Source organism: Camelus dromedarius, chromosome 28 (genome assembly GCF_036321535.1).
Source record: "Camelus dromedarius isolate mCamDro1 chromosome 28, mCamDro1.pat, whole genome shotgun sequence".
Taxonomy (NCBI): domain Eukaryota; kingdom Metazoa; phylum Chordata; class Mammalia; order Artiodactyla; family Camelidae; genus Camelus; species Camelus dromedarius.
Window position 1 is genome coordinate 18366528 of NC_087463.1, and position 23878 is coordinate 18390405.

Sequence of the window (23878 nt, forward strand, 5' to 3'; positions counted from 1 at the left end):
AAAGTGTGTTTCTTTAGTCTTTTGGTAAATTGGTAAACACGTTCTTTACTGACCTTTGATTGATTAAAATGTTTCCTAATGAGTAAAGCACTTTTGTCATTAATTAAACTATGTACCATGTGTTACCAACTGACTTTTCTCAGTGAAATAAATCTAACTTTAAAGCTTTTCATCCCCAAATGTAGAAATACCTACTCCATAAAGCTAACAATTCTTCTCAGTTATGTAGGAATAATGATGTACCTTGTGCCAGTAATAATTGTTTCCAACTTTCCACAATAATTACAGATGAAGGCACACAAAAAAGGTGAAAGCTCACAACCATTGTAAAAACCAAAGAGTGATAGCCAATGGATCATCAGAATAAGGAAGACATTTCTGCTGACGACAAGTTGAGGGGGTGGAGGGAAAGGTGTGGCTGGGGGGTGACCTTCTCACGCCCCCAGTGCTTCCTCCCACTGTTGCCTTCCCCTGAGTTCAGAAACATGAGCTCTCTGCCAGTCTAAGTGCTGGACCCCCATCTCTCTACTTCCTATTTGCTGCTGCCTTCCAGCCTCTGTCTTTCTTATGAGTTTGTTTTCTTTCTGCAGCCATTGGAGGACTGAGGGCAACTCCCCGAGGATGACTCAGAGGAAGCCGGGGACAGGCAGTGGCACTTTGCACCCTAGGCAGTTTGGTCACTACAAGTGAAGTACTTTTGGTGGGACAAGGGCAGAAAGAGCCCTGGTGGCAGTGCTCTTGGGTTTGTATATTTCTTCTACCCTCTCTGTTTAGAGGGTCAGAGAGTGAGATCATACAGAGAGGAGAGGATATTAACTCAGTCCCGTAGAACCGCACTCGATGCGAGCTTATGTGACACTGGGAACTAGGCTCAAAATGAGACGCCCTTTGACTCTTCCTTCTTCTCACACCAGCAAGATGGAACTTCAATATGGCAGCCAGAGGCAGCCCGTCAGGCTGCTGTGACGGCTGGAAAACCAGCCAGAGCGTGCAGATCAGGGCAGGGAGCTCCTCCATTTCCAGGTCAAGGCTCTCTCCAGCCAGTGACGTTGATGGGTTGAACAAATGAGGCAACAGAGATTAGAAAACAATTGATTCAATTATGTCAACTATAACTATTCTGGTAGGAGAACCATGGATGTGTGGTGCCCAACAGGCTCCCTAGTAACCTGTAGTTCACAGGCTCTGTGTGTTCTATTTTATTTCAACCCAAGTCCCCCTTAGGATTTCAGATGTTATCTAATGTAAATTTGCACCTCAAACTCTGCTCCACACCAGTTTTTTCTATTTTTTATATTTTTTGAGCCGGGGCAAGCCAGAACATGTATTGCTCCTTCCCTGGCTGCTGTTCACTTCTTTTGTATGTGTGCCATTTTAAAAATTACAATACCATTAACCGGTGGTGCAGGGCCCATAACTAGGGCGACAGGGTGAGGAAGCTGTGCGATTGTCTCAGTGGACTTCTTTGCTCCATGGTTGAATGCCAACTTCGGACGTGTTCTTCATCCACATTACTCATGGGCTATTTTCATTTTCCCAAATCCACTGTCTCATTCTTTCCTTTTTTCTCAATAAAAATAACAAAGTTTATCCCCACATGCACACACCTCTTACCAAAGTGTTCTCTATTCTTAATATTTAAGTTAAAAGTTCTCATATTTTAGTACACCAATTCCCTTCTAAATAATGTTATTCAGAATGTGCATCAAGCAAGATTTCAGCCCAAGGTGGGTGAAGAGCATTTAAGAAGCAATCAAATGCATGACAGCAGGGTTGATGGAAACCCACACACCCTTTGTTGACAGACGTAGGTTCTAAACAAGCCAACCCATGTCCCTGGTTAAATAAGTGAGAAAAAACTGTAAGATTATGGGAAAAAAGTAGTGTTGAATAAGGAAGGACTATATAACGCTGTGAGATGACAGTGATTTATGGCAAGAACCAGAAGAGGAGTTTAGACAACATTTTGGCATGATCAATAGGATTTGAGAAGGCATTATGGAATTGGAGCTGAAATCCATGAAGATAAACTGTGGTAGGACATGAAAGACCTGAATGAAATATAAGAGGACTGCTGGGAGCTAAAAATGCAATAGCAGAATTTAAATAGATTTGAGCGGCAGGCTGGAGCAGTAAGTGTGTCTGGGTGTAGAGGCGTCCCAGTGCCCCCACCGGTGACTGCCAACATCAAAGAGGGGAACCCTTGCCTGGAAGCAGATGCAGCCCCTCTGACTCTCAAGTTGCCAAAGCAGGTTGCAACAGCCACCAAACAGCATTTGTAGTTAGTCTGGGGAGAAGTCTTGAACACAGAGATAAGCATATAACCTAGATCACCAAATGGTTGAAGGAAATGGTCACTTGAAGAAAGAAATCAACCTCAACAGAGTTAAGAGGTCTAACAAGAGACATTAAAAAACATAAAATAAGAATAGGGAATTATTCAGATATTCACACAGTTATTACAAAAGGTCAGTAAGTTGACTGAGTACCAGAAGGAACACAGCAGGAAAGCCATCTGGAAGATTTGAACTGTGAAATTCTACAAAACCTAGAGTACAAAGACAGAAAGAACTTTATTACGTGAAGAGCTCTGCAAGGTATTTTGAAGAAAGTTTCAACATTCATCCATGAACATTTCAGGAACAGAGAACTGAGGGGAGAAGTAGTCAAATTTATCAGAAAAGGAAATGTACAGAATTAGAAAAATGCCACGCAGATTGGAAGGGCCCATTGAGAGCTTCCACGCTGTGGCACCATTACAGAAGTTCAAGGAAAAGAGACAGTATTCTAGAAGCTTTGTGGGTTAGGAGAAATACAGTTCATAAAATGGGATGAGAATCAGATTGAGTTCAGGTTTCTCTTTGGCTCTGGGAGAAGACACAGAGCAATAATTTGAAGTGCTGAGAGAAAAAAACAATCATGAAACTGAAATGTGTGCCCGTACAAAATGTTATTCAAACATGATGCAAAGGCGTGAGGAAGGACCCCAAGTTTACTACCTGCAAACTTTAACCCAAAAGGATGTCCAGACGTTCCACTCCAAAGAAATTTAGAAGATGAATTACTGAAGGAAATGTGAGGTATAAGTAAGCGGGACCCCAAACACAAAAAAGAGCAAGACATGATTGAAGTCTAAGTTAGAATTTGTAATTAAAAAAATTAAGATTCAGATGATCTCAACATGAGAGGTGGGAGACGGTGGGGTAAGGAGTGAGGAGGGAATTAGAGGGAAATAAACCCTCCTCTTGTATTTCAGGGGATGAAAAAGTAGATCATCCCTACATATTAGTAGAAAACTACGTTCAATATTTGCATTAAACCTAAGGATCACCAGCTGAAGAACTGAGATAGGCTGCTTAATCGGCAAAGCATTAGCAGAAAAAAGAATGAAAAACTCACGGTTAATTCAAAGAAATGCAAAAAAGAAGTAAAATAAGAAAGCATGGTGTGTACAAAACTTAAAACAAAATGGCACTGAAGTCCAAATATGATTAGTCCCAGGAAATGTGGACGAATTAAACGGGACAGTCGAAAGACAGACTGAATTAAAAAAACAAAGATTTATTCATAGACTATATATAAGAGGCAACAATAACATTAGGAAGATTAAAATAATGGCAGAGAAAAAGAGATATCAGAGAAATACTAACAGGAGGGGACTGAGAATTACAACCACCAGATAAAAACATCTAATCAAAGTCCAAAACAGTAATAGGGACAAAGATAAATTCCACTTCCATAAACGAAGCCATCCATCAAAAATAAAAAATACTGTCAACAGCATAATTTCTAAATATAAGGAGGTACACATAAAAGAAGAAAGTGAAAAATCTACAAAAATAATAAAGAACTTTGACACATCTTTTCTAGATACCAATAATTCAAATAGAAAAACTTACTCCTCAGAGGAAAATTTAAAACTTCGAATACAGTTATTAGAGAACAAGAAACCATGACAACACTTTTAAATTTTTTCCCCAGAAGTTTGAAAAAAGAACAACATACTTCACAAAGCCAAATAAAGATAAAAATGATTAAAGAAAGGCAGAATTTTTTCAAAATGGAAGACAAACCCTTAAAAAAAAAAAGAATTGGAGGTATGATAAAAAAAAGAATAAAAGCATTAACAAACAATCTAGGATGAAAAGGGACATATGTTATTTTGTGTTTGGGGAGGTTTATCTTTAAATTGCTAGGAGCAGACTCACTAAGACAAAGTGCAGTAATTTTATTTTAAATAAAGGTTGCAATATTTTATTGGCAAAAAATTTTTAAATGTAATTTTGTTAGCTGTTGCTGAATTCATATTATAAGGGCTACACCGTAGCACACTCATTAGCAATGTATGTAGGTGCCTGGTTCCTTACAAACATGCCAACAGAATGCTGTAAAACTTTTGGATTTTTGCCCCACTGATAGATAAGAAATGGTATATAGATTTAATTTGGGTCTCTCTTGTTCTGAGTGAACTTGAGCAGGTTACCCTATGTTAAGTCATTTTGTTTATCTTTTCTGGCGTGATAGCTTTTCATATTTTTTGGAACCGTATTTATGTAGGTTTTTTCCATTAATGTTTAAGAGCTCTTTATGTGTTAGGACAATTAACCCTTCATGTTAGCATTGGTTAAAACCTTTTCTCAATCTGTCATTTCTCTTTGACATTGCTTATTCTATCTATTTTTTCCTTGGCCCAAACCCCTCAAAAACCCAACCCTCAAACTAAAGATTTTTTTCTTTTATAATTTTCGTAAGCTGAATGTTCCCAGGTACATTGCAGGCCCTCTCAGTATATAGATTCAGGATTTATTTTACTTCTGGAATGCTTTCTTGGATTATAGTTTTAAATATGATTTCTACTCCACTGTTTTAACTTTGTGTTTCAGAGACCATACATATTTTATTTCAGTGTCCATATTTCAAAAATTTATTTATCTCAAACTGTGCATAATGGAGTCAAACTTGAAAATGTACCTGTTATAAGAACGGTATTAGTTCAAATATTATACATGGATTCTCGGCAGACTGATTCAATATACAGACTGAATCTTTAAAATACAATTACGGAAAATAAAAGGGGGAAAGTGTTAAAATATCACAATAAATTTATCAGAGACCATACGTATTTTAGACCTGCTTGTCTTCTATTTCTATCCCAATCTCTCTGCCCCTTTTACGCCTTTCTTTACTTTGTTTCCCTGCTCTAGGCTACTTTTATTTCTCCCTTCTCTGTCCCTTGTTGTGCTTTCTCCTCTAGGCAGCTTGCTACTCATCTAATTACTGAGATGATTTTGTGATTTGCATACTTTCTTGGATTCGGGCAGACCTCACAACTTCTTTCTTTTTGTCATTGCTGTTGATTCGTATTCTGAGTTTTTGAAATGACGATTTGTAGCGTCCTTCATATTCATGGTTGCTCTTCAAATGATTTTTATTTCACAAGGTAGTTTTATGCTCTGGCTTTTTTTTTTGTCGTCACGGTTGATTTCTTGGAGAATATTTTCATCAGCTGAAAAGTTTTGATTTTTCACTCTTTTATTTTTCTAGTAGTTTTGTATATCTGTTGAGCACCTTTTTCTGTTCACATTGAAATGTATAGGCGTTTTGGACTAAAAATGACAGGTGAAGGCAATTTAGTTTCATCACTGTTTTTTTGGCTCAAGAGTGCCCTCTACTGTTGGTTAAGCACCGGTTTTAAAATAAATGGTGCCTAATTGCTATGCTTGTTGACCTGACTTATGTGCACAGATTTGACATTATACTGAGGAACTGTTTCCACCAGTGGACCAAATATTGGTAAAAAGAGACCAAGCCATTACTCAGAGACTTTATGATAATTTTTATGGAAAATCTAAGGGAATTAATGAGCTGACAATTTACTTAATAAGAAAGATCTTAAAGATGTCACTAGATAGCCAACATTTTTTTTTAAAAGCTTTTAAAAAAGCCAATAATAGCTATTGGCAAGTTAAATGTTTTATTTAATTCAAAAAAACTCAGTATTTGGGATTTTCTTTTACTTGTTTATTTATAGTGTATATCTCTCTAACAGAATGTGAATTTAATGGTAGATGAGATCTTTTATGTTTTATTCACTGACATACTTCAATTTCTAAATCAGTATCTGTCACAGAGAAGATGCTCAAAAATATGTGTTGAATAAATGAATAAATGGAAAAAACCAAAGACCTTATTCACAAGCATATCAAAACTATGAAATATCCATGAGTAAATTTAACCAAAAATGTCCTTTTGTGATGAATAACACAAATATGGAGTATTATTTTTAATATTTTATGTAAGTAGATAGCTCAACAAATTATTACAAAAGTGACTCTCCATTAAACCACCACTCAGATAAAGAAATAAAACGGTATCATCACTCAGCCCCACCTTGTGTCTTTTTCTGATGATGACTTCCGTCATCCTCTGTAAAATATAACTCATATGCTGACTTGTAGCACCGCAGTTTAGTTTTGCCTACTTTGGAACTTTATATAGAATCAGAGTATGCCTTTTGCATTTGGCTTTTCTTGTTCAATATTGTTTGTGAAATCCATCCATTTTGTTGTCTGCAGCTTTATTTCATTCATCGCCAGTGCTGTGCGGTATGTCATCGTGTGAATGTCCCAAAATTTATCTATATGGCCAACAGTTATACACGCCTCCTGGTGCCTGAGAACACACATACCTGTTGAGTGTACACCTGAGGTGGAATTGCTGGTCAGAGAGAATGTATATACTTAATAATGTTTTTCGATTAATGAAACTTCAAAAGTTTTATGTAGCCAATTTGTTAATCTTTACTATTAATGTTATCACTTTTGTTGTGTTTCACATAGCTCTGCAATTCATTTCAAATGGATATTTTGTACATGGTGTCAAGGCAGCAGTTAAAAAACTTATTTTTACCCCATATGATTATCCAACTAAATCAGCATCATTTATAGAAAACACCACTCTCCACCCACTGCTCTACAGTAACGCTTTTTAAAGAAGTCAAGTGTGCACGTAAGTATAGACACTTTTCTGGGCCTTCGTTCTGGCCTACCCACACTTAAGTATTTAATGACAAGCCTTGCCATCGATAGAACAGGTCTCACCTCCTCTTCCTTCAAGAGCATTTTGTCTGTTCTTGGCTCTCTCTCATTTCATGTGAATTTGGAATCAGCTGATCAATTTTTTTTTTGAAAAAGAAAACCTCTTGGGATTTCATTTGCGATAGTGGTGATCAGTTGTGAGAGAATTGACATCTTTAAAGTTTCAAGTCTTCCAAACAAGTACATATATCTTTCCACAAGTAGAATATATCCCTCTGTTTGCTTAGATCTTCTTAATGTTTCTTTATTATGTTCAAACTTTTTCTAGATACAGCCTTGTACATCTTTGATTTTTAATAGGTACATGATGCTTTTTGATATCCTTTTAAGTCATACATTTAAGAAATTTTCATTTTCTCACTGTATGCTACTAGTATATGAAAAACATTTGATTTTTTACATTGACCTTGCATTCAGCAATCTTGCTAAACTCACTTTTTAATTCTTCTAATGGACATGTTGATTCTTTTGTGAATGATGATTTTATTTTTTCGTTTTGAGTCTTGAAACTTTTAATTAATTAACTAGTGAATCAGTCAATTACCTTATTGCACTTGCTGGGATCTTTGGTTCAGTTTTGAATGGAAGGAGTGGTAGTGGGCACACTGGTTTTGTTTTTTGATTACAAATAGACAAGGGGTTCTCTCTCTCTCTCTCTCCATTTCTTTCTATCTGGAAACTCCATTGAGGGACACGTAAGATGAGCATGCTCCTTGCTCAATGGGTAGAGATGCCGATGTTCCCTATGTTCATGTGTCAGTGGTGATGGGTCCCCATCCAAATCCTCGGAAGAGTTTTCATAGGCCTCGCTAAACTGCTTCAGAATCTATCCAAAGGAAAATGCATGCCAGAATTGCCAAGGAAGTTTTGGAAAGCAAAAACAATGAGAGGGCTGAGCTAGATATGAAAACGTCTTTGTCTTAGGTCAGCTAACCCTCAAGGCAGAGCTGGAGACAGGGATTCTCATTCGGGGAACTTTGGGGGGCAGGAAAGGCGAGTGCTTCTTTGAGAGAAGCGGGACAGGGTAAGGGAACCATTCACCAATCGTGTGGGTTCCGCTCATGACTGGCTTCAGTGTGAACCCATAGGGGAGCTCTGGAGGACAAGCTGCACGACAAAACTGACCTTATTTTGACGCAAGGGGCCTATCCTGTCCTTTTATAGCCTCATGCCCATGAGTCACACCTGAAGTGTGGCTTAGCTGGCGGTGGGGTGCTGCATAGCTTCCCAGGCCTGTGGCTTCCGTTTAACTGGGAGTCATTCCACCAAGAAAGGGCAGCTGTGAATTATCAGCCAAAACAGCAACTGTGAGATCAGAGCACTGACTGGAGAAGGGAATCTGGTTGGGACCCAAGCAGCATCTATTACAACATTGCGACAGAGGAGGATAATCTTAGGGGCTGGTATCAGTAAAAGACATGGAGAGGTTGTGCCACAACTTGGGATGGGGTGGGGAGCCCATTGGGTACTCAGGTTACAGGCTTAACTACTTCCTTTCCTCACTCCTAAGCACAGAAACCATCATCATATTTTCTAATCATCAACGTGGTTTCTACCATTGGGATAGTTTTGGCAGAGGAAGGAAGAGACTGACAAAAGAGAAGAATGGGGAAGGGTCTGATGATTGGAGGTGTGATGACATTGGTGATGACGCTGAAAATTAGAGAACAGGAATGAGCTCTGTAACCAGAGGGAGGAATTACAGAGGTCAGCAGTTTGCAGCAGGAGCAGCTCCTGGTGATGCTACCACCCGAAGTATGACCACGGGTGTGGGCTGTGAGAGGAGAGGGCAGGTGAGGGTCAGGGAGGGAGCGATGCCTCCCACACGGAAGTGAAGACACTGGGAGGGGTGGTGGCAGTTGAGGGGGGTCAGCAAGACCATGTGACAAATACTGGGGGGGCCTCTGGTTGGGGAAAGGGTGACACAGCGAGACAAGATAATTTCCAAAGGAAACTCTGAAGGTGATTGAAGGAGACAGAACTGAAAGAAGCAAGAGTAGGGAGGGAGACAAGGCATGAGGACCTTGTTTCCTGATCCCAAGATGTGAGTGTTTGTCCCCATGTGGCGACTTTGTGGGATGTGCTGGTCTTCAGGGGAAAGCCAGGCTACCCTGTGACAGTGGGGTGGTAGAAAAGATGCTTTAGGAAAAAAGCAGAGGGCTTATGGAAATAGCTGGGCGACAGAACAGGGAGGTGAGGGTCACAGAGAAAGGAATTAGAAGACAGAAACGATTGACAGACAAAAACATAAAGCATTATCGCCAACTCAAAGATTTTGTACCATTTAAAAAAACCTAACATTTTCATTTCATTAGCATCCAGGATTACCTCCATAACTGTTAATTCTTTCTAAACCTTACTCAATTTGCATATTACTCAGCGGCAATAGAAAGCAAGCTAATTAAATACTGCTTGGAGTTTACTTAAAGAGCTATCATCAGAATATCCAAAAAAAAAAACCCAAAAACCCCAAAACAAAAAAACAAAACCCAAAAAGCAAATTGTGAATATTGAGATTCATACGTACATCACCCACACCTTTAGAAGTGCATTACTCAGCGGCTTCTTTAGACAGACAGGCGAGAGAGAAGAGCTAAGATGACCTTCTAGGATTTGCTCCCTGGCAATGATGACAAATCTTCACACCCTTTACCAAAGACCAGAGCTGAGAATAATCCTAGCTTTGTTTCTGTTAGTGAACAAGTAAAGCCAGCGGGAATGGCCCAGGGTTGGCAGGAAAAACCGGAATTTGGAGTTGTGATTTCCTAATGAGTTTTTTTTTAAAATAGCATTGTTTTCCTGAAATCAGTGAGCTTGTTGGATATTTATCAATTATTTGCACTTAGCCCAGTGTCTGGTACATAGTCGACTCTCTACAAATGTTTGGTAAATGAATTAAAGGAAGAGATTTCATAATGAATGGACAGAATCCTTGAGAACAAGAGTGATGAGTGTGTCTGGCTGTTTGCCCAAACTTTTCCCACTATATTTTCTCCTTCTTTTCTAGAAAGATAGCTTTGTTATATATATATTTTTTTCTCTATGCATTTGGCATCCCTAAAGAATGCAACTGCAAAGTTGACTTTATTACAGAGCCTGGTCTTGTCAGGACACAGCTCTGTACGTCTGTGGTAAGTAAAGTGTGCATTAATTCAGAGCTTCACCAAGGCTCTAAACCAGTGGTTCGCAACCTTGGCTACACTTCACAATCACCTGAGGTCATAAAAATTCTGATGCCTGGTTCCCACTCCAGAGATGCTGGCTCAGTTGTCTCTAAGGTGGGACTTGGCCATAGATTTTTTCTTTTCATGTTTCCTAGGAGATTTTAATGTGCATCCAAGGTGCAGAACCAGTGCTCCAAAGAGTTCTTTTCAGAGGATCCTTGGTATCATTGGGGATGAAGGCCCTCTCATCTCAGTCTCGCCTAGAGTCTCCTCCCCTCTTGGGTTGTAATTCATTTTCCCTGGCCATTTTAGTCCTTTTAGTCCAGGGTTGATCTCCCGCTTTTAGTCTTATTTTGTTGTCTGATTAGTTTAGATCTCTTTATGCTTGGGCCCCCAAAAGAATTTCTAAGGGATTTTGGAGCAGTTAGAATTGAAACCCTATTCCTCTCTATCTGAGGTCTCTACTATTTGAGCTACAGTTCACAACATTTAATGTCTGACAACTTCAAGTGCATTAAATTTATGGCCGTGAATGAAAGAAATGGAAAATTAAATCCTCAGCTTTGTCATGAACCTTGCATGCTAGTTTTATTAGGGAGATCATCATTGGGAAACCAAAGGTTGTTTCACTGGAAATGCAAACTGTAATGACTAGGGAGAGGCACAGAGAGCTATAAATTAAAGATCTCAGCTTCTCATTTTACACACGCTTCCTGGTTCATTGCCTGCCACCCCTGTCTCTCCAAAAGCCAGGTAAGCTCTTCCTTCAGCTCCAACTTAAGAATTCTGTGTTTTGAGAACCCCACTGTTCGTTGATTTGAAAGAAGTACTTTTATTACGCGTAACTTGCTTCGGAGTGGTTTGATCTCATACTGTGCCTCGTGGCCGTGACGATATATCTTCTACATCTTGTTTGGCAGTAAATCAATTCATTTTGTTTCTGAGCTAACCTGCAAGAAATCCTTGCAAGGAAACTCGGGGTTGGAATGGAAGTTTTAACAGCAGATGTTAAGCAGGGATCGGTAGTTGACAGCAAAACTCTCTCAGAATAGGTAGGCTTTCAAAAATTTTTATTCTGCATTAATCTCATTCTTGCTTTTAGGATTTTTCTTAAAGCTTTTATTAACTAGTTGTAACTTGGCTGGTGACAAAGAAAATATAAACTATGTTCTATTTGTTTATTTTTAGTAAGTATTAATTGCTCTTTAAAAATTAGTTTTTGGTGAGATAAAAGTAATATGAACTCATTGTATAAGCCTGAAACAATGTAGAAAATTATGAAAAAGAAAACTCTTTTGCCCCCACTTAATAATCCTTGACCAGGGATACGTCATTGCCCTTTTAAGGGAAGTTCAGTCCAAGGTCAAGTTTTCATGCATTTAGGGACTGGGGTTGAAGAGAATTAATTTATCCAGCCACTCTCTGCACTGAATTTGAATAAGCTGAAAAATACAAAGTATCAGAGAAGGATGACACATTTGGCTCTGCTCTTGTTAGGGCTGGATCTGAGAACACTGCCTGGACCTGAGGCCAGTGGGGGTCCTAGCCAGCGCCTTGCCTGGTCACAGGCCAGCAGCTGGACATTGGAGGGCAAGGGCTGGGCCTGCCTGGGGGAGCTGAGCACAGGGAGGAGGTGGCAGGCAGGCAGATACGGGCAGGTTCTGACAGAGAACGAGAGAGAATAAAACCACTTGAGGCATTAACCTTGCTCCCGGGGACACGAGAACTCAGAACCACGAGGTGATGCTGAATGATTCAGGTCTCCGGTCTGGAGCAGGGGTGAGATGCCCACAGCCGTGACCTTTCATTGCCAGGGTGAAAATCCCTAAGTTCTGGATCAAGGCAGGAAGAGGAAGCGAAGCAGGAAGAGTTCCCACGACATAAAGCAGCTCAAAGAAGTGAAAAGTGCTGGCTTGGATTTGATTGTTTTTGCTGTTCTAGATCTTTCTGGAATTAGCATGGATTTGCAGGGCTCAGCAAACACTTGCTTTGGATTTGATCTTTTCAAAGAGCTGAGTGAAAAAAGGGGTGACAACATCTTCTTTTCCCCTGCGGGCATCTCAGCGGCCATCGGGATGCTCCTCCTGGGGACGCGAGGAGCCACTGCCGCCCAGTTAGAGAAGGTAGGATGGGCTTCCTTGCTTCCCTGGCACAGACTTGTCTCTGGGGGCAGCCCTCCAGCGTTACCTCCAGAATGTGCTCCTCTTGACCTGTGGGCCAGGAAACAGAAAGCATATGAAGACCTGGAGCAACTTCAGGTCTATCTTGAAGTCCTTTTCCTTCCTCACATGTAGCCATGCCATCTACTCCTGATGCTTGAAATATCTTTGAGGGGATTGTCCTTGTCCAAAGCCATTAACCTCATCATTAAAGATAGAGCAAGAAGATCAGAACCTACTGGGCGAAGTTACCTGATCCCTGCCAGAGTATAAATGTGATGTCAAGGATGAATTCATGAAGGAATAAACCAATGTTGGCAACCCAGACTTTTTCATGGCTTTGCAAGGGGAGGAATGTTACCTGTATACCCACGAGGTTTCTTTAACAGACATCCACTTTCCTCTGACTGACTCTGTGCGGGCTTTTCTCCACTCTGACCACCGCCGTAATATTTTTTGTTTCTTCCAGATGCTTTTCTTGGAAAAAGACACAGAAAGCTCAAGAATCAGAACTGAAGAAAAAGAGGTGGGGAGACGTATCTTATGGCCCCCCGTATGGTTGCTTTGTAGATGTGGGATCACTGGGGAAATGGGTAGAAGAAGTAATACTTCATATTTACTGTTAAACAAGAAACATCAGAGCAACCAAATGAAGTGGCTAGGACCATATAGTGATAAGCTCCTAACGTGAAGAAGAGGCCTTAACTTACTGCACACTAACCACTGTGATATACACCTGTGAAAGCTAATAGACGGAAAAGGCCCTATGGCAGAGTGAATGGGTTTTGGAGTTAGATTAGGGTTCAAATCCTGGCTTGGTCACTTAATAGCTATACTAGTTTGGGCAAGTTATTCGTCTTCTTCAGGCCTCTGTGAAGTACCCAGTAGAGCATCTGGAACACACTGGTGACTCACCCAGTGGTGTCTGCGGAAGTAGCAGGTGATACTATTACTATTTTCCGTTTTTATTTTAAGCTCCCCTCCCCACCCCTGCTGATGTTGTATTTAAAAAAAAATTAACACAAGACCAATGACTTCCCGCGGTCTCTTTCAGCTCGAGGATGGTAGTATTCCTCACCCAAAGGACAGGCTGCACAACCTGGTAAGGAGTCAGGGGAGGCTTTCAGAGATGGACGGAGCTCCCAGGAAGGGTACGGCTGCCCTGACAGGTGTCATGACCCATTCCCAAGCCCTCATAAAATCATGACTCAAATCACCCAGCAATGTGAGCTGTTCATTGCACCATCTAATGTGGCCAGGTTGTCTGAGAGGCTCAGTCACCTAGATGAAGAGCCAGGCTTCCTCCACAGAGTTGGGTGGGATAGCTGCTCCATGGTCCAGTCATTCAGTCAGTGCTCACAGCTGTTTCCATCCTCCCAAGAATGGTAGCCCATGCCGAATCTTTGTGCAAATTAGAAAAAGGTGCACCCCTCAGACAGATGCCCCGCCCCTGGGTGAGAGGCCTGGTAACTGGGATGAGGGTTGAATTTCAGCTTTGAACAGGGCTGTGTAGCAGCTCTGTCCACCCCCAGGGTTTTTGGGAGCCACAGAGCTATGGAGAAGAATAGATTCACTGCATGAGAGGATGTTAGGACTGGGACACATATTGGAGGCCATCACTCTGATCTTCTCTTTTACTAGATGAGGAAACAGATGAGTAAAGTGACTTGCCCAGAGACAGGTCAGATGTACATTCCTGTACATTTCTGGTTATCACATGAACTCTGAGTATTCTGCCTCAGGCTCAAAACACTTGGAGATAAAGCCTTAAGACATTATGTGCAAAAGGAATAAGGGATAATGCATTCCGCAATTCTGAATAAGGCCGTTCTGAATCCTCTTTAACCTGCCCCTCCAGGGGAAGAAATAAACCATTGCTAAGCAGGCTAATGCCCCCGGGCCTTTCCTTGAGCACATCCCCATCCTCTCCTGAAAGAGGAAGTTCCTCTATCCTGGATTGGTGTTCATTTTCCCCACATGTTTATTTTTCATTACACTGTTACTTCATGTAGTTTCTTTTTTGTTATTATTCTTTGCAACCTGATTATTTTTGACCTAGAATTCCATGTATAAGACATCTATTTTAAGGTGAATACTTGTAGCCCCAGTGGGCCGATTTTCACAGTGTTAATCCACTTATCCTTTTAATGGGTCCTCTTCTCCCTCCCTCCCTCCCTTCCTTCCTCTCTTTCTTCTTTCTTTTCCTCCTCCCTTCCTACTGTTTGTAACAGTGCTAAAATGACCCTTATTAACTTAATCTCCAGTCCCCCTCCTTTTCCTGGAGGATGGAGGATGGGGCTGAAAGTTCCAAGCTTCTAATCATGGTTTGGACTTTCTGGTGACCAGTTCCTGTCTTAAAGCTATTCAGGTGCCCACCAAGAGTTGCTTCATTGGAACAAAATATGCCCCTGTCACCCAGGAAATTCCAGGGAATTTAGGAGCCCTGTGTCAGAAACTGGAGGCATAGACCAATTATATGTATGTTTTTTGTTGGGTCACAGATGTAAAATATCTCATTAATTTTCATGTTATTTTGTTGAAATAATACAGAATACTTATATATTAATATGTAATTATTATATTTGTATGTTAAAGTGGTGATGTTCTAGTTTGGTTTGATAAAATATTAAACTGGATTTCACCTGTTACTTTTCACTTTTAGGAATGTATTTACTAGAAAATTTTAGATTATACATGCGGCTCACCTTTGTGGCTCACATATTATTTCTATGGGATAGCGCTAGTCTGTGGGGTACACCTGGGAGGTAGGGTGTGGGCATGCTTACCTCATTATGTTTGCCAAAAAGATACCAATATCGATTGCTCTCAGTGGTGTATTCAAGCCCGTTTCAGTGGGACCTGAAATCCCACCGGATTCACAGTCCCCCAGTCATCCATATTCGCGCCTGCATACATACATACATACGTATGCATATTTTTTTCTGTATCTATTGGTGATTATATGATTTTTTCTGTTAACAGAGTGAATTACATTGATAGAATTTCTAATGTTAAGGTATTTTTGCATTTGTGGGATAATCAACTTGGTCATGATTTTAAAAAATTGTACATTACTGAATCGGATTTGGTAATATTTTGTTAGGAGTTTAAAAAAAATCTATGTTATAAACAGGATCAATCTGTGATATATATTCTGGACATTAACCTCTTATCAGATATATGATTTGCAAATATTTTCTCCCATTTTGTAGGTTGCCTTTTCAGTCTATTAATTTCTTCCTTTAACGAGCAGAAGTTTTTTGGTTTGATGTAGTCCCGTTCATCTATTTGTGCTTTTGTTGCCTGCATTTTTGACATCATACTCAAGAAATAATTACCAAATCCAATCTCTTGAAGCTTTCTCCTTGTTTTCTTCTAGGAACTCTATAGTTTTATCTTATCTGTAGATATTTAGCTCATTTTGCGTTAATATTTGTATATGGTACAAGCATCCAACGCAGCACTGTTGGTTGAAGAGGTGGTCCTTTCCTCATTGGGCAGCCTTGTTGAAATCATTTGGGTGAAAATTCTGTGAGCAAGAGCTTCTCTCTGGCTATTTTGTTACATTGGTCCACGTATCTGTCTTTATGCCAGCATCGCACTATCTTGATTACTGTTGCTTTGTAGTGTGTTTTGAAATCAGGAAGTGTGACGCTTTCAACTTTGTTCCTCTTTTTTCAGATTGGCTATTCAGGATCCCTTGAGATTCCATGTGAATTTTAGAATTTTTTTTCCTATTTCTGCAAAACATGCCATTGGGGTTTTGATAGGAATTGTATTGGATCTATACATCACTTAGGGTAGTATAAATATTTTAACAATATTGTGTCTTCCAATCTATGAGCATGGGGTCTTTTCATCTATTTGGATCTTCTTGGATTTCTTTTAGTAATTTGTTTTTGTAGTTTTCAATATATAAGTCTTTTACCTCCTTAGTTAAGTTTATGTCTAAGTATTTTATCCTTTTTGACACTATAGTAAATGGGATTATTTTCTTAATTATCTTTGAATTGATCATTGTTAGTGTATAGAGATGCAATTGATTTTTGTACGTAGATTTTGTATCCTGCAACTCTGCCAAATTAATCTACTAGTTGTAACATTATTTTTGGTGGTATCTTTAGAATTTTCTATATATAAGGTCATGTCACCTGTGAAAAGACATAATTTTAGTTCTTTCTTTCTGATATGCATTTATCTTATTTCATTTTCTTCTTTAGTTGTTCTGGCTAGGACTTCCAGTACTGTGTTGAGTAGGTTGAACAGCAGAGGTGAGAATGGACATCTTTGCCTGATTTTAGAGGAAAAGCTTTTAGTCTTTCACTATTGAGTGTGATGTTGTCTGTGGGCTTTTCATGTACAGCTTTTACTGTGCTGAAGTTGGTTCCTTCTATTCCTAGCATGTTGAGTATTTTTATCATGAAATGCTGTTTAACTTCTTCCCTGTCCCCATTTTCAGATCAACTCAGTCATACTTGGACCACTGGAGAAATACTCCCACTACATCTTTCTCTTTATATCAATCCATTCTTTCCCCAATGCTTCAATATCTTCACCTGCTCACATCTTATCTCAGTCAACCCAAGCAGCCACAGAGAGATCACAGCTATTTAAAGGCTCAGAGCAGCAAAGAAGGAGTCAAAGCACTCAGATATATTGTTAGAGCAGCACACTTTGACATTTTCACTTTGAATGCCTTCAAATCTTCATCAATTATTCACAAAAATTAATGGAGTGTCTTTTATGTGCCAGACACTATTCTAGGCATTGGACTACCAGCAGTGAAATAAAGAGAGAAAACAAAACAAACAAAGAAATGAAAACTCCCAGGCTTCACCTTCTAGAGGAAGAGGGCCTTTCTGTTCCCATCACCACCAGGAATACGCTTTTCAGTTCAAAATTAAAATGCCTCTTCTTTGCCTCCAGGGTGAATGGAGGTGTCCTGGCTCAGCTGGCTTTGCTCTGGGGTGCTCACTCCTCCACCTTCATTCCGAAAACTGATGGAGTTTACAAAAAATGTCCAGAAAAGTTTTTTTCCCCCCTAGAGACAAGCACAAATCTCACTTCGTCCCAATGTGTAGCTCTGACAAATGGCTACTTATACCATCAGGAGTTACTTTTCTTATTCAGACTGGAACACAAATTACCACATGTTAAAGTAGGTAAGAATCATCCAAGAAATTATCTACTTTCTCAGGTGCTTAGAGTCTTGTGGGAAAGCTAAAGCCTAGCATACGAAACACTGAGCGGGCAATTACACTTGAGTTAGAAAACGCAACCCAAACCAGAAAAGTAGGATCTGTGGTGTTGGGCCAGGGGAGCAGGCTTCTCCGTGGACCTGAGATTGGTTGTTATTTACATTGTCATCTGATTTGTGTAAAAGTCACCTGGCATCCAGTGGCACCCAGAGGTCACATCAAACTCATGGGCCACCCTTAGGGCTGCCAAACTGAGGGAAGGACCCAGCAGCCTTGTCCTCCTGGGGGTGAATCCAGGCTTCTTTTTGCCCAGATAACTCATTGAGCTTTTGTTTTGATTTTGAAGATAGAGAAGACAGAAGAGATACATCACCAGTTCCAAAGGTTTTTGAATGAGATAAGCAAGCTCACTAATGATTATGAACTGAAGGTAGCCAACAGGCTGTTTGGAGAAAAGACATACCTCTTCCTTCAAGTAAGTTTTGCTTGAGTGGTGTTCATGAATGGCCTAGTGACCCTGTAAAGACTGCGGTCCTGGAGGCAAGCTGCCTAGGTTGACTGCCTGGCTCAGCCCACGTCACTGGTGTGCCCTGCTGCCTGTCCTCCAGACACCTGGGCCCTTTAGGAGCTTCTTTTTAATCCTGAGTCTAAATCTAATTTTTGCCTTAATTGCCCTATTACACCTGCATAAAAATGTGCATGGAAGTCCTAAGTGATTCACCCAGGTCTCTGCTTTTCACGTTGATTATCTTGATGTACAGATAAATTTATTTAGCAATGTTGGCAATGGATAAATTGAATTTTAAAGCTATTTCTATTCCTTCCCTGTTTTTCCTAAAGAAATACTTGGATTATGTTGAAAAATATTACCATGCTTCTCTGGAACCTGTAGATTTTTTAAATGCAGCAGATGAAAGTCGAAAGAAGATTAATTCCTGGGTTGAAAGCCAAACACATGGTAGAGTATGGATGCATCGTTCATCATAAAAACATTCTCACTGTGCATGAAGCCTTGTGCTGGGCCCTGCATGGGATGACAGGGGGCACAAGCTGTGGGAGGGAATTTGAGATGGGTTTTTCATGTTGGAGGGGCAGGGCTGGATATGAGGAATTGGAGAAGACACTGCAGAGAGGGGAAAGGTCTCAGCAAATGCAGGGAGATCCAAGGGAATCAGGCAAGAGACCACAGGAAGCCAACTTCATGGAAATACTTAGCGGAGAGTTATTTGCACATAGCTGTGGATCGCAGTAAATTTGGGGCTCCTGAATTTGGGCTCGTGTCTGTCTTGGGTTCACATCTTTTATGTGCGAGCCTTTCCTTCCGAGTCTGGATCCATAAGTAAAAATGTCATAGAGGGTTTCCTTTCTCTTCGTCAAGTGGGAAACCTTAAGCTCTCCCATCAGGACCTGCCTTTGCCACCTGCAGCCAGGGCTGCTTGCTCACCTTAACATCATGTAGGGGTGGTAGCAACGCTGAGCCTCAAACACAGCAGAGAACTGGACGAAGCCCGCACTCCATCCTCCCCCTCCCCCTCGCCTAGCATGAGCCAATCACACGGGAAATCCCACAGAGGCAGGGTAACAGGAAATATGCTTTGGAGAGCAAGGCTGATGCTTCAGTGGTAACTTTTCAGAACACATTTTAAAAATTCCAGTTTTCGGGGAGACACCTGCTACTTCAGAACGTATTTTTTTCTTCACACTTAGTCCAAAGGAGATGAAAATTTAAAAAGCAGGGAAAGAGAAGCTTTATCAAAGGGTTGGTTGAAGGTAGTATTCTTTGGAATTCAGTGTGGGATGGTCTAAACCCAGAGGTGAAAACATCAGCCCCTTTTGCAATAAAATAAGAAATCTCTAAATCTTGGGTGGTAACTATATTGAATGGGTAAAAATAAGGATAGCTGACCCTTAGTGCTTCTTAGAAGCCAGATAATATTCTAAGTGCTTTTCTACATATTAAATCATTTACCCCTTTCAGCAACTCTATGAGGCAGGGTTTATTCCTGTTTTACAGGTGTGGAAACTGAGGCACAGAGAGCTTAGGTAACTTGTCTAAGGTTCCTCAGCTGATAAGAGGCAAAGCTGGATCCTAGCAGAGGCAGTCTGATTCCAGAGCCTGAACCCTTAACCATCACACCTCAGTTTATCCAGGGGGGATAAATTGGCAATGGCAAAGGGAGAGCCTCCCTATGATTCTGCCAGTGAACCCTTTGTAGGCAAGGCCTTCAGGTGCTGACCCGGCTGAGATTTGACTGATCTGTCAAGTTCATCGATGTCATATCTACCATGCGTAGCACTTGTAACTTTGAAGATGGGCCAATTTTGTTGCTGTTTTTTGTTTGCAGAAAAAATCAAGGACCTGTTTGCAAGTGGCTCTTTGAGCTCCTCCACCAAGCTGGTGGTGGTGAATGTAATTTATTTTAAAGGGCAGTGGGACAGAGAGTTTGCAAAAGAAAATACCCAGGAGGAGGAATTTTGGCTGAATAAGGTATGGTCCTTCATTAATTTATGTGATATGCTGACACATAGAATGTAAAACCTGAAGTCGTGTTTGAGCAAATGTACATGGTAGACAGCAAAATGCCAGGTCTGAGGCTCTGATCTTTAGCAGGACTTTCTTTTTTTAATTTAATTTTTTAATTTTCTTTTTCAAGTTAATTTTTAGTTGATTTTCTTTTAAATTTTTTTTAAATTTCTTTTTTAAAATTTAATTTTGAAACCTAAAAAAATTAAAAAAAATTTTTACAATGTTGTATCAATTTCTGGTGTATAGCATCATGTTTCAGTCATACATATATATACATATATTACATTTTCAATTTTTTTTCATTGTAGGTTATTATAAGACATTGAATATAGTTACTTACACAGTATAGACTTGTTTATTTTATATATAGTAGTTAGTATCTGCAAATCTTGAACTAATTTATTCTTTCCTACCTCTTTCCCTCCGGTAACTGTAAGTTTGCTTTCTATGTCTGTGAGTCTATTCCTATTTTGTAAATAAGTACATTTGTGTCTTTTTTTTTTTTTAAGATTCCACATATAAGTGATATCATATAGTATTTTTCTTTCTCTTTTTGGCTTACTTCACTTAGAACGATGATCTCCAGGTCCATCCATGTTGCTTTATTTTATTCTTATTTATGGCTGAGTAATATTCTATCATATATTCATATATTTATATGTATGTATCAACTTATTCAGTCATCAATTGATGGACATTTAGGTTGTTTCCATGTCTCGTTCAGCATGATTTTCAGTTGAACTTATTACTTTGGTGAGCCCGGTTGGTGGTCTTGTACCTCTTTTGACCCTGCGCTCTGTTGATTCGTTGCAGAGCACAAGCAAATCTGTGCTGATGATGACACAGCACCAGTCCTTCAGCTTCATGATCCTGGAGGACTTGCAAGCCAAAATTCTGGGGATTCCATATAAAAACAATGACCTAAGTATGTTCGTGTTGCTGCCCGATGACATAGATGGTCTGGAGAAGGTAAAACCTTACATCTCCCCACTCCTGCTTTCATTTCCTGAGGCTTGCATCCCAAAGCTTGTTTGTAGGTGAGCCTGGAAATAGGGCTTCTGATCTGGAGCTGATGAAACAGAGCTATTTCTCCCTCTGTGCCACAGGTACAGGTGTATCTAAAGAGGAACACTGAATGGGATCAGGTTTATCGAGAACAACAATACTAAAATATCTGGGGATGAGCTAACATGAATATTTAAGGTCATTTGGGAGTTCTAAAGATCACCCACCATTCTGAGAAGTGGTTAATCTCTGTCGACCTCTTTCCCAGGGAAAAAAAATCACACATGGACATAGACAGCGAATTTTGCATTCTATTCAGTAGGCTATTGGACCTTCTGAATTTCCTTTTCAGACCTTTAATTTTTTTAAAGACATTTTAAAGAGAAGTTTTAGGTTTATAGCAAATTGAGAGGAAAGTACAGGGATTTCCCATACACTTTCTGCCCCGACACTTGCCTAACCTCCCCCATGATCAACATTACTTACCAGAGTGGTACTTTTTTTTTAAACCAAAAAATAAGCCTACATTGACTAATAACAATCACTAAAAGTCCATAGGACCCTTAGTCGTGAACCCCTTGGTTTAGTCCCACACACTGTGCAGTTAAAAAAATTAATGTGGCTGGTAGCCTGTATTTTCAAAAACAGAAAGGCTTTGTTTCAAATCCCGGTTCCTCTGTTTAGTAGTTTTCTGCCCTTTGAAGCTTCTTAACTTCCTTGAACTTCAATATTTTCTCATTTATAAAACAGGTTCCATAGTTCTTAATGTGTAGTGTTGTTACACACACACACACATATGTGTGTGTGTGTATACATGTAGAGCAGCATCCAGTATTATAATAATATAGCATCTGTTGTTTATTAAGTGCTTTCCATGTCCTGGACCTATTCTGTCTCCTGGAATGGATCTAGGACATGGAAAAAAATAGTTCCTAGAATGGATCCAGTTCATGGAAAGCACTCAATAAACGATAGATGCTGCTTTATTGTGACACTGGTTGCTATTCTGTTTCTGTGAAATGTCTCTAGTAGCATTATATATTGGGAAATATTTTGGGATAGCAAAATGGCAGTATGTATGAATGCTTTAAGAGTATCCATAATCTGACTTCCCTAGGGAAATAATTCAAGAAAAGAAAGTTACTTTTTTGAGTCAAATCACTAATTTCTGCATTAAATACACAAGATATGTAGCTTGAAATTTTATTATTAGTATTGTATATATCATAATTCTCAATATTAGAGGATTGTAAAGTGAATGAAAGGATGAATAGTAGATGGAATTTTTAACAACTTGATGGAAATATCTGCCAGTTTGAAGATATTTAGGAGAGATATGCAGTGGTGTGGAAAACTCTACGTTGCAAAAATAAAAAAGATTTTTTGATGTGATTGCAACTATATAAATATATCATATAATATAAATTATATTCCTTATAATAATATATTTATCATATGTAATTTGTATATTATATATGTAGACAAAGACTAGAGGGGAACAGCAAAAAAAAAAAGAAATTATATATATATATACACATTAGCTTGATAGAATAAGAAATGACTTATTTCTCACCTTTAAAACTTCATTTAATGCTATAGAGTTTTCATACATACACAGGTAAATTAAGTAGAGAAATAGGAAGCAAGTACTCTATGTAAAGATAGGAGTTGAGTGAAATGAAATTTCTACTTTCATTTGTTACTAAAATTAGTAATTTTTGACTGGTTTGAATCAGTCGTACACTGTTTCAAATTTTTATTGATAATCATGCCATTCTTCTCTCCTTTTTTTCTTCATAGATTATAGATAAAATAACTCCCAGTGAATTAATTGAGTGGACTAGCCCAGGGCATATGGAAGAAAGGACCGTAAACTTGCACTTGCCCCGGTTTGAAGTGGAGGATAGTTATGACATGGAGGCTGTCCTGGCAGCCGTGGGGATGGCAGACGCCTTCAATGAGCAGCAAGCCGACTCTTCGGGGATGTCCTCACCCTCCGGGCTGCATGCCCAGAAGTTCCTGCACAGGTCCTTTGTGGAGGTCAGCGAGGAAGGCACAGAGGCGGCAGCTGCCACTGGCATAAGCTTTGCCATGACCTCAGCCCCAGATTATGAAAAATTTCACTGCAATCACCCTTTCCTGTTCTTCATCAGGCACAATGAGGCTGACAGTGTCCTCTTTTTTGGCCGATTTTCTTCTCCTTAGGACAGTCGCTGGCAGAAAACAACCATCACCAGTGCTGAAGTATTAATATGATTATGGAAATGGCCCATTCTTTTAAAATTTGTTTTACTTGCATTTCAATCTTACCATCAAAAATTGATGATTTAATGACTGTAATAGTGTGTGTGTGTTTATACTTTTCCTTGAGACTGAAGTGTCCTTTGGTTGTGCGATGCCTATAGTAAGTCAAGACTCCTTAATAATCTTCCATTGATTTCTTCTGAAAGTAAATCAATGTCTTGTAGTTCTGTGCACTAATGGAGAGAAAATCTCCTCAATAAAGTCTATGGACTAGTGATTTGGAGACTCCCACCAATCCTAGTATTTTGGTATATTTTAATGCAGAAGTAAAATAAAACAAAAATTACTCAATTCATGTGTTTCTTTTTTCTTTCTCAGCAAATAAAGTGGCAAACTGAATACAGGGAAGAGAAACTCACTAGCAAAATGTAAATCAAAACTCAAAAGCCAGAACGAAATGAAACAATACAGCAGGCAGAGAGGA

At 39.6% G+C, this 23878-nt stretch overlaps 1 protein-coding gene across 4 annotated transcripts; it reads left to right on the forward strand.

The window, feature by feature from the left end:
* The first annotated feature begins 12219 nt into the window (after positions 1–12219).
* On the forward strand, positions 12220–23355 carry SERPINB13 (serpin family B member 13). Of its 4 annotated transcripts, XM_064480289.1 has the most exons (8): positions 12220–12384; positions 12890–12946; positions 13680–13682; positions 17965–18093; positions 18459–18576; positions 19964–20106; positions 20959–21114; positions 22951–23355. In XM_064480289.1, the coding sequence occupies exons 1-8, from the start codon at positions 12220–12222 to the stop codon at positions 23353–23355; spliced, it is 1176 nt and encodes a 391-aa protein (XP_064336359.1). The 4 variants fall into 4 exon arrangements, with proteins under 4 accessions (XP_064336359.1, XP_064336358.1, XP_031297649.2 ...); XM_064480288.1 differs by lacking the exon at positions 13680–13682 and having other exon boundaries at positions 12890–12956; positions 17945–18093; XM_031441789.2 differs by lacking the exon at positions 13680–13682.
* Positions 23356–23878: the final 523 nt, after the last annotated feature.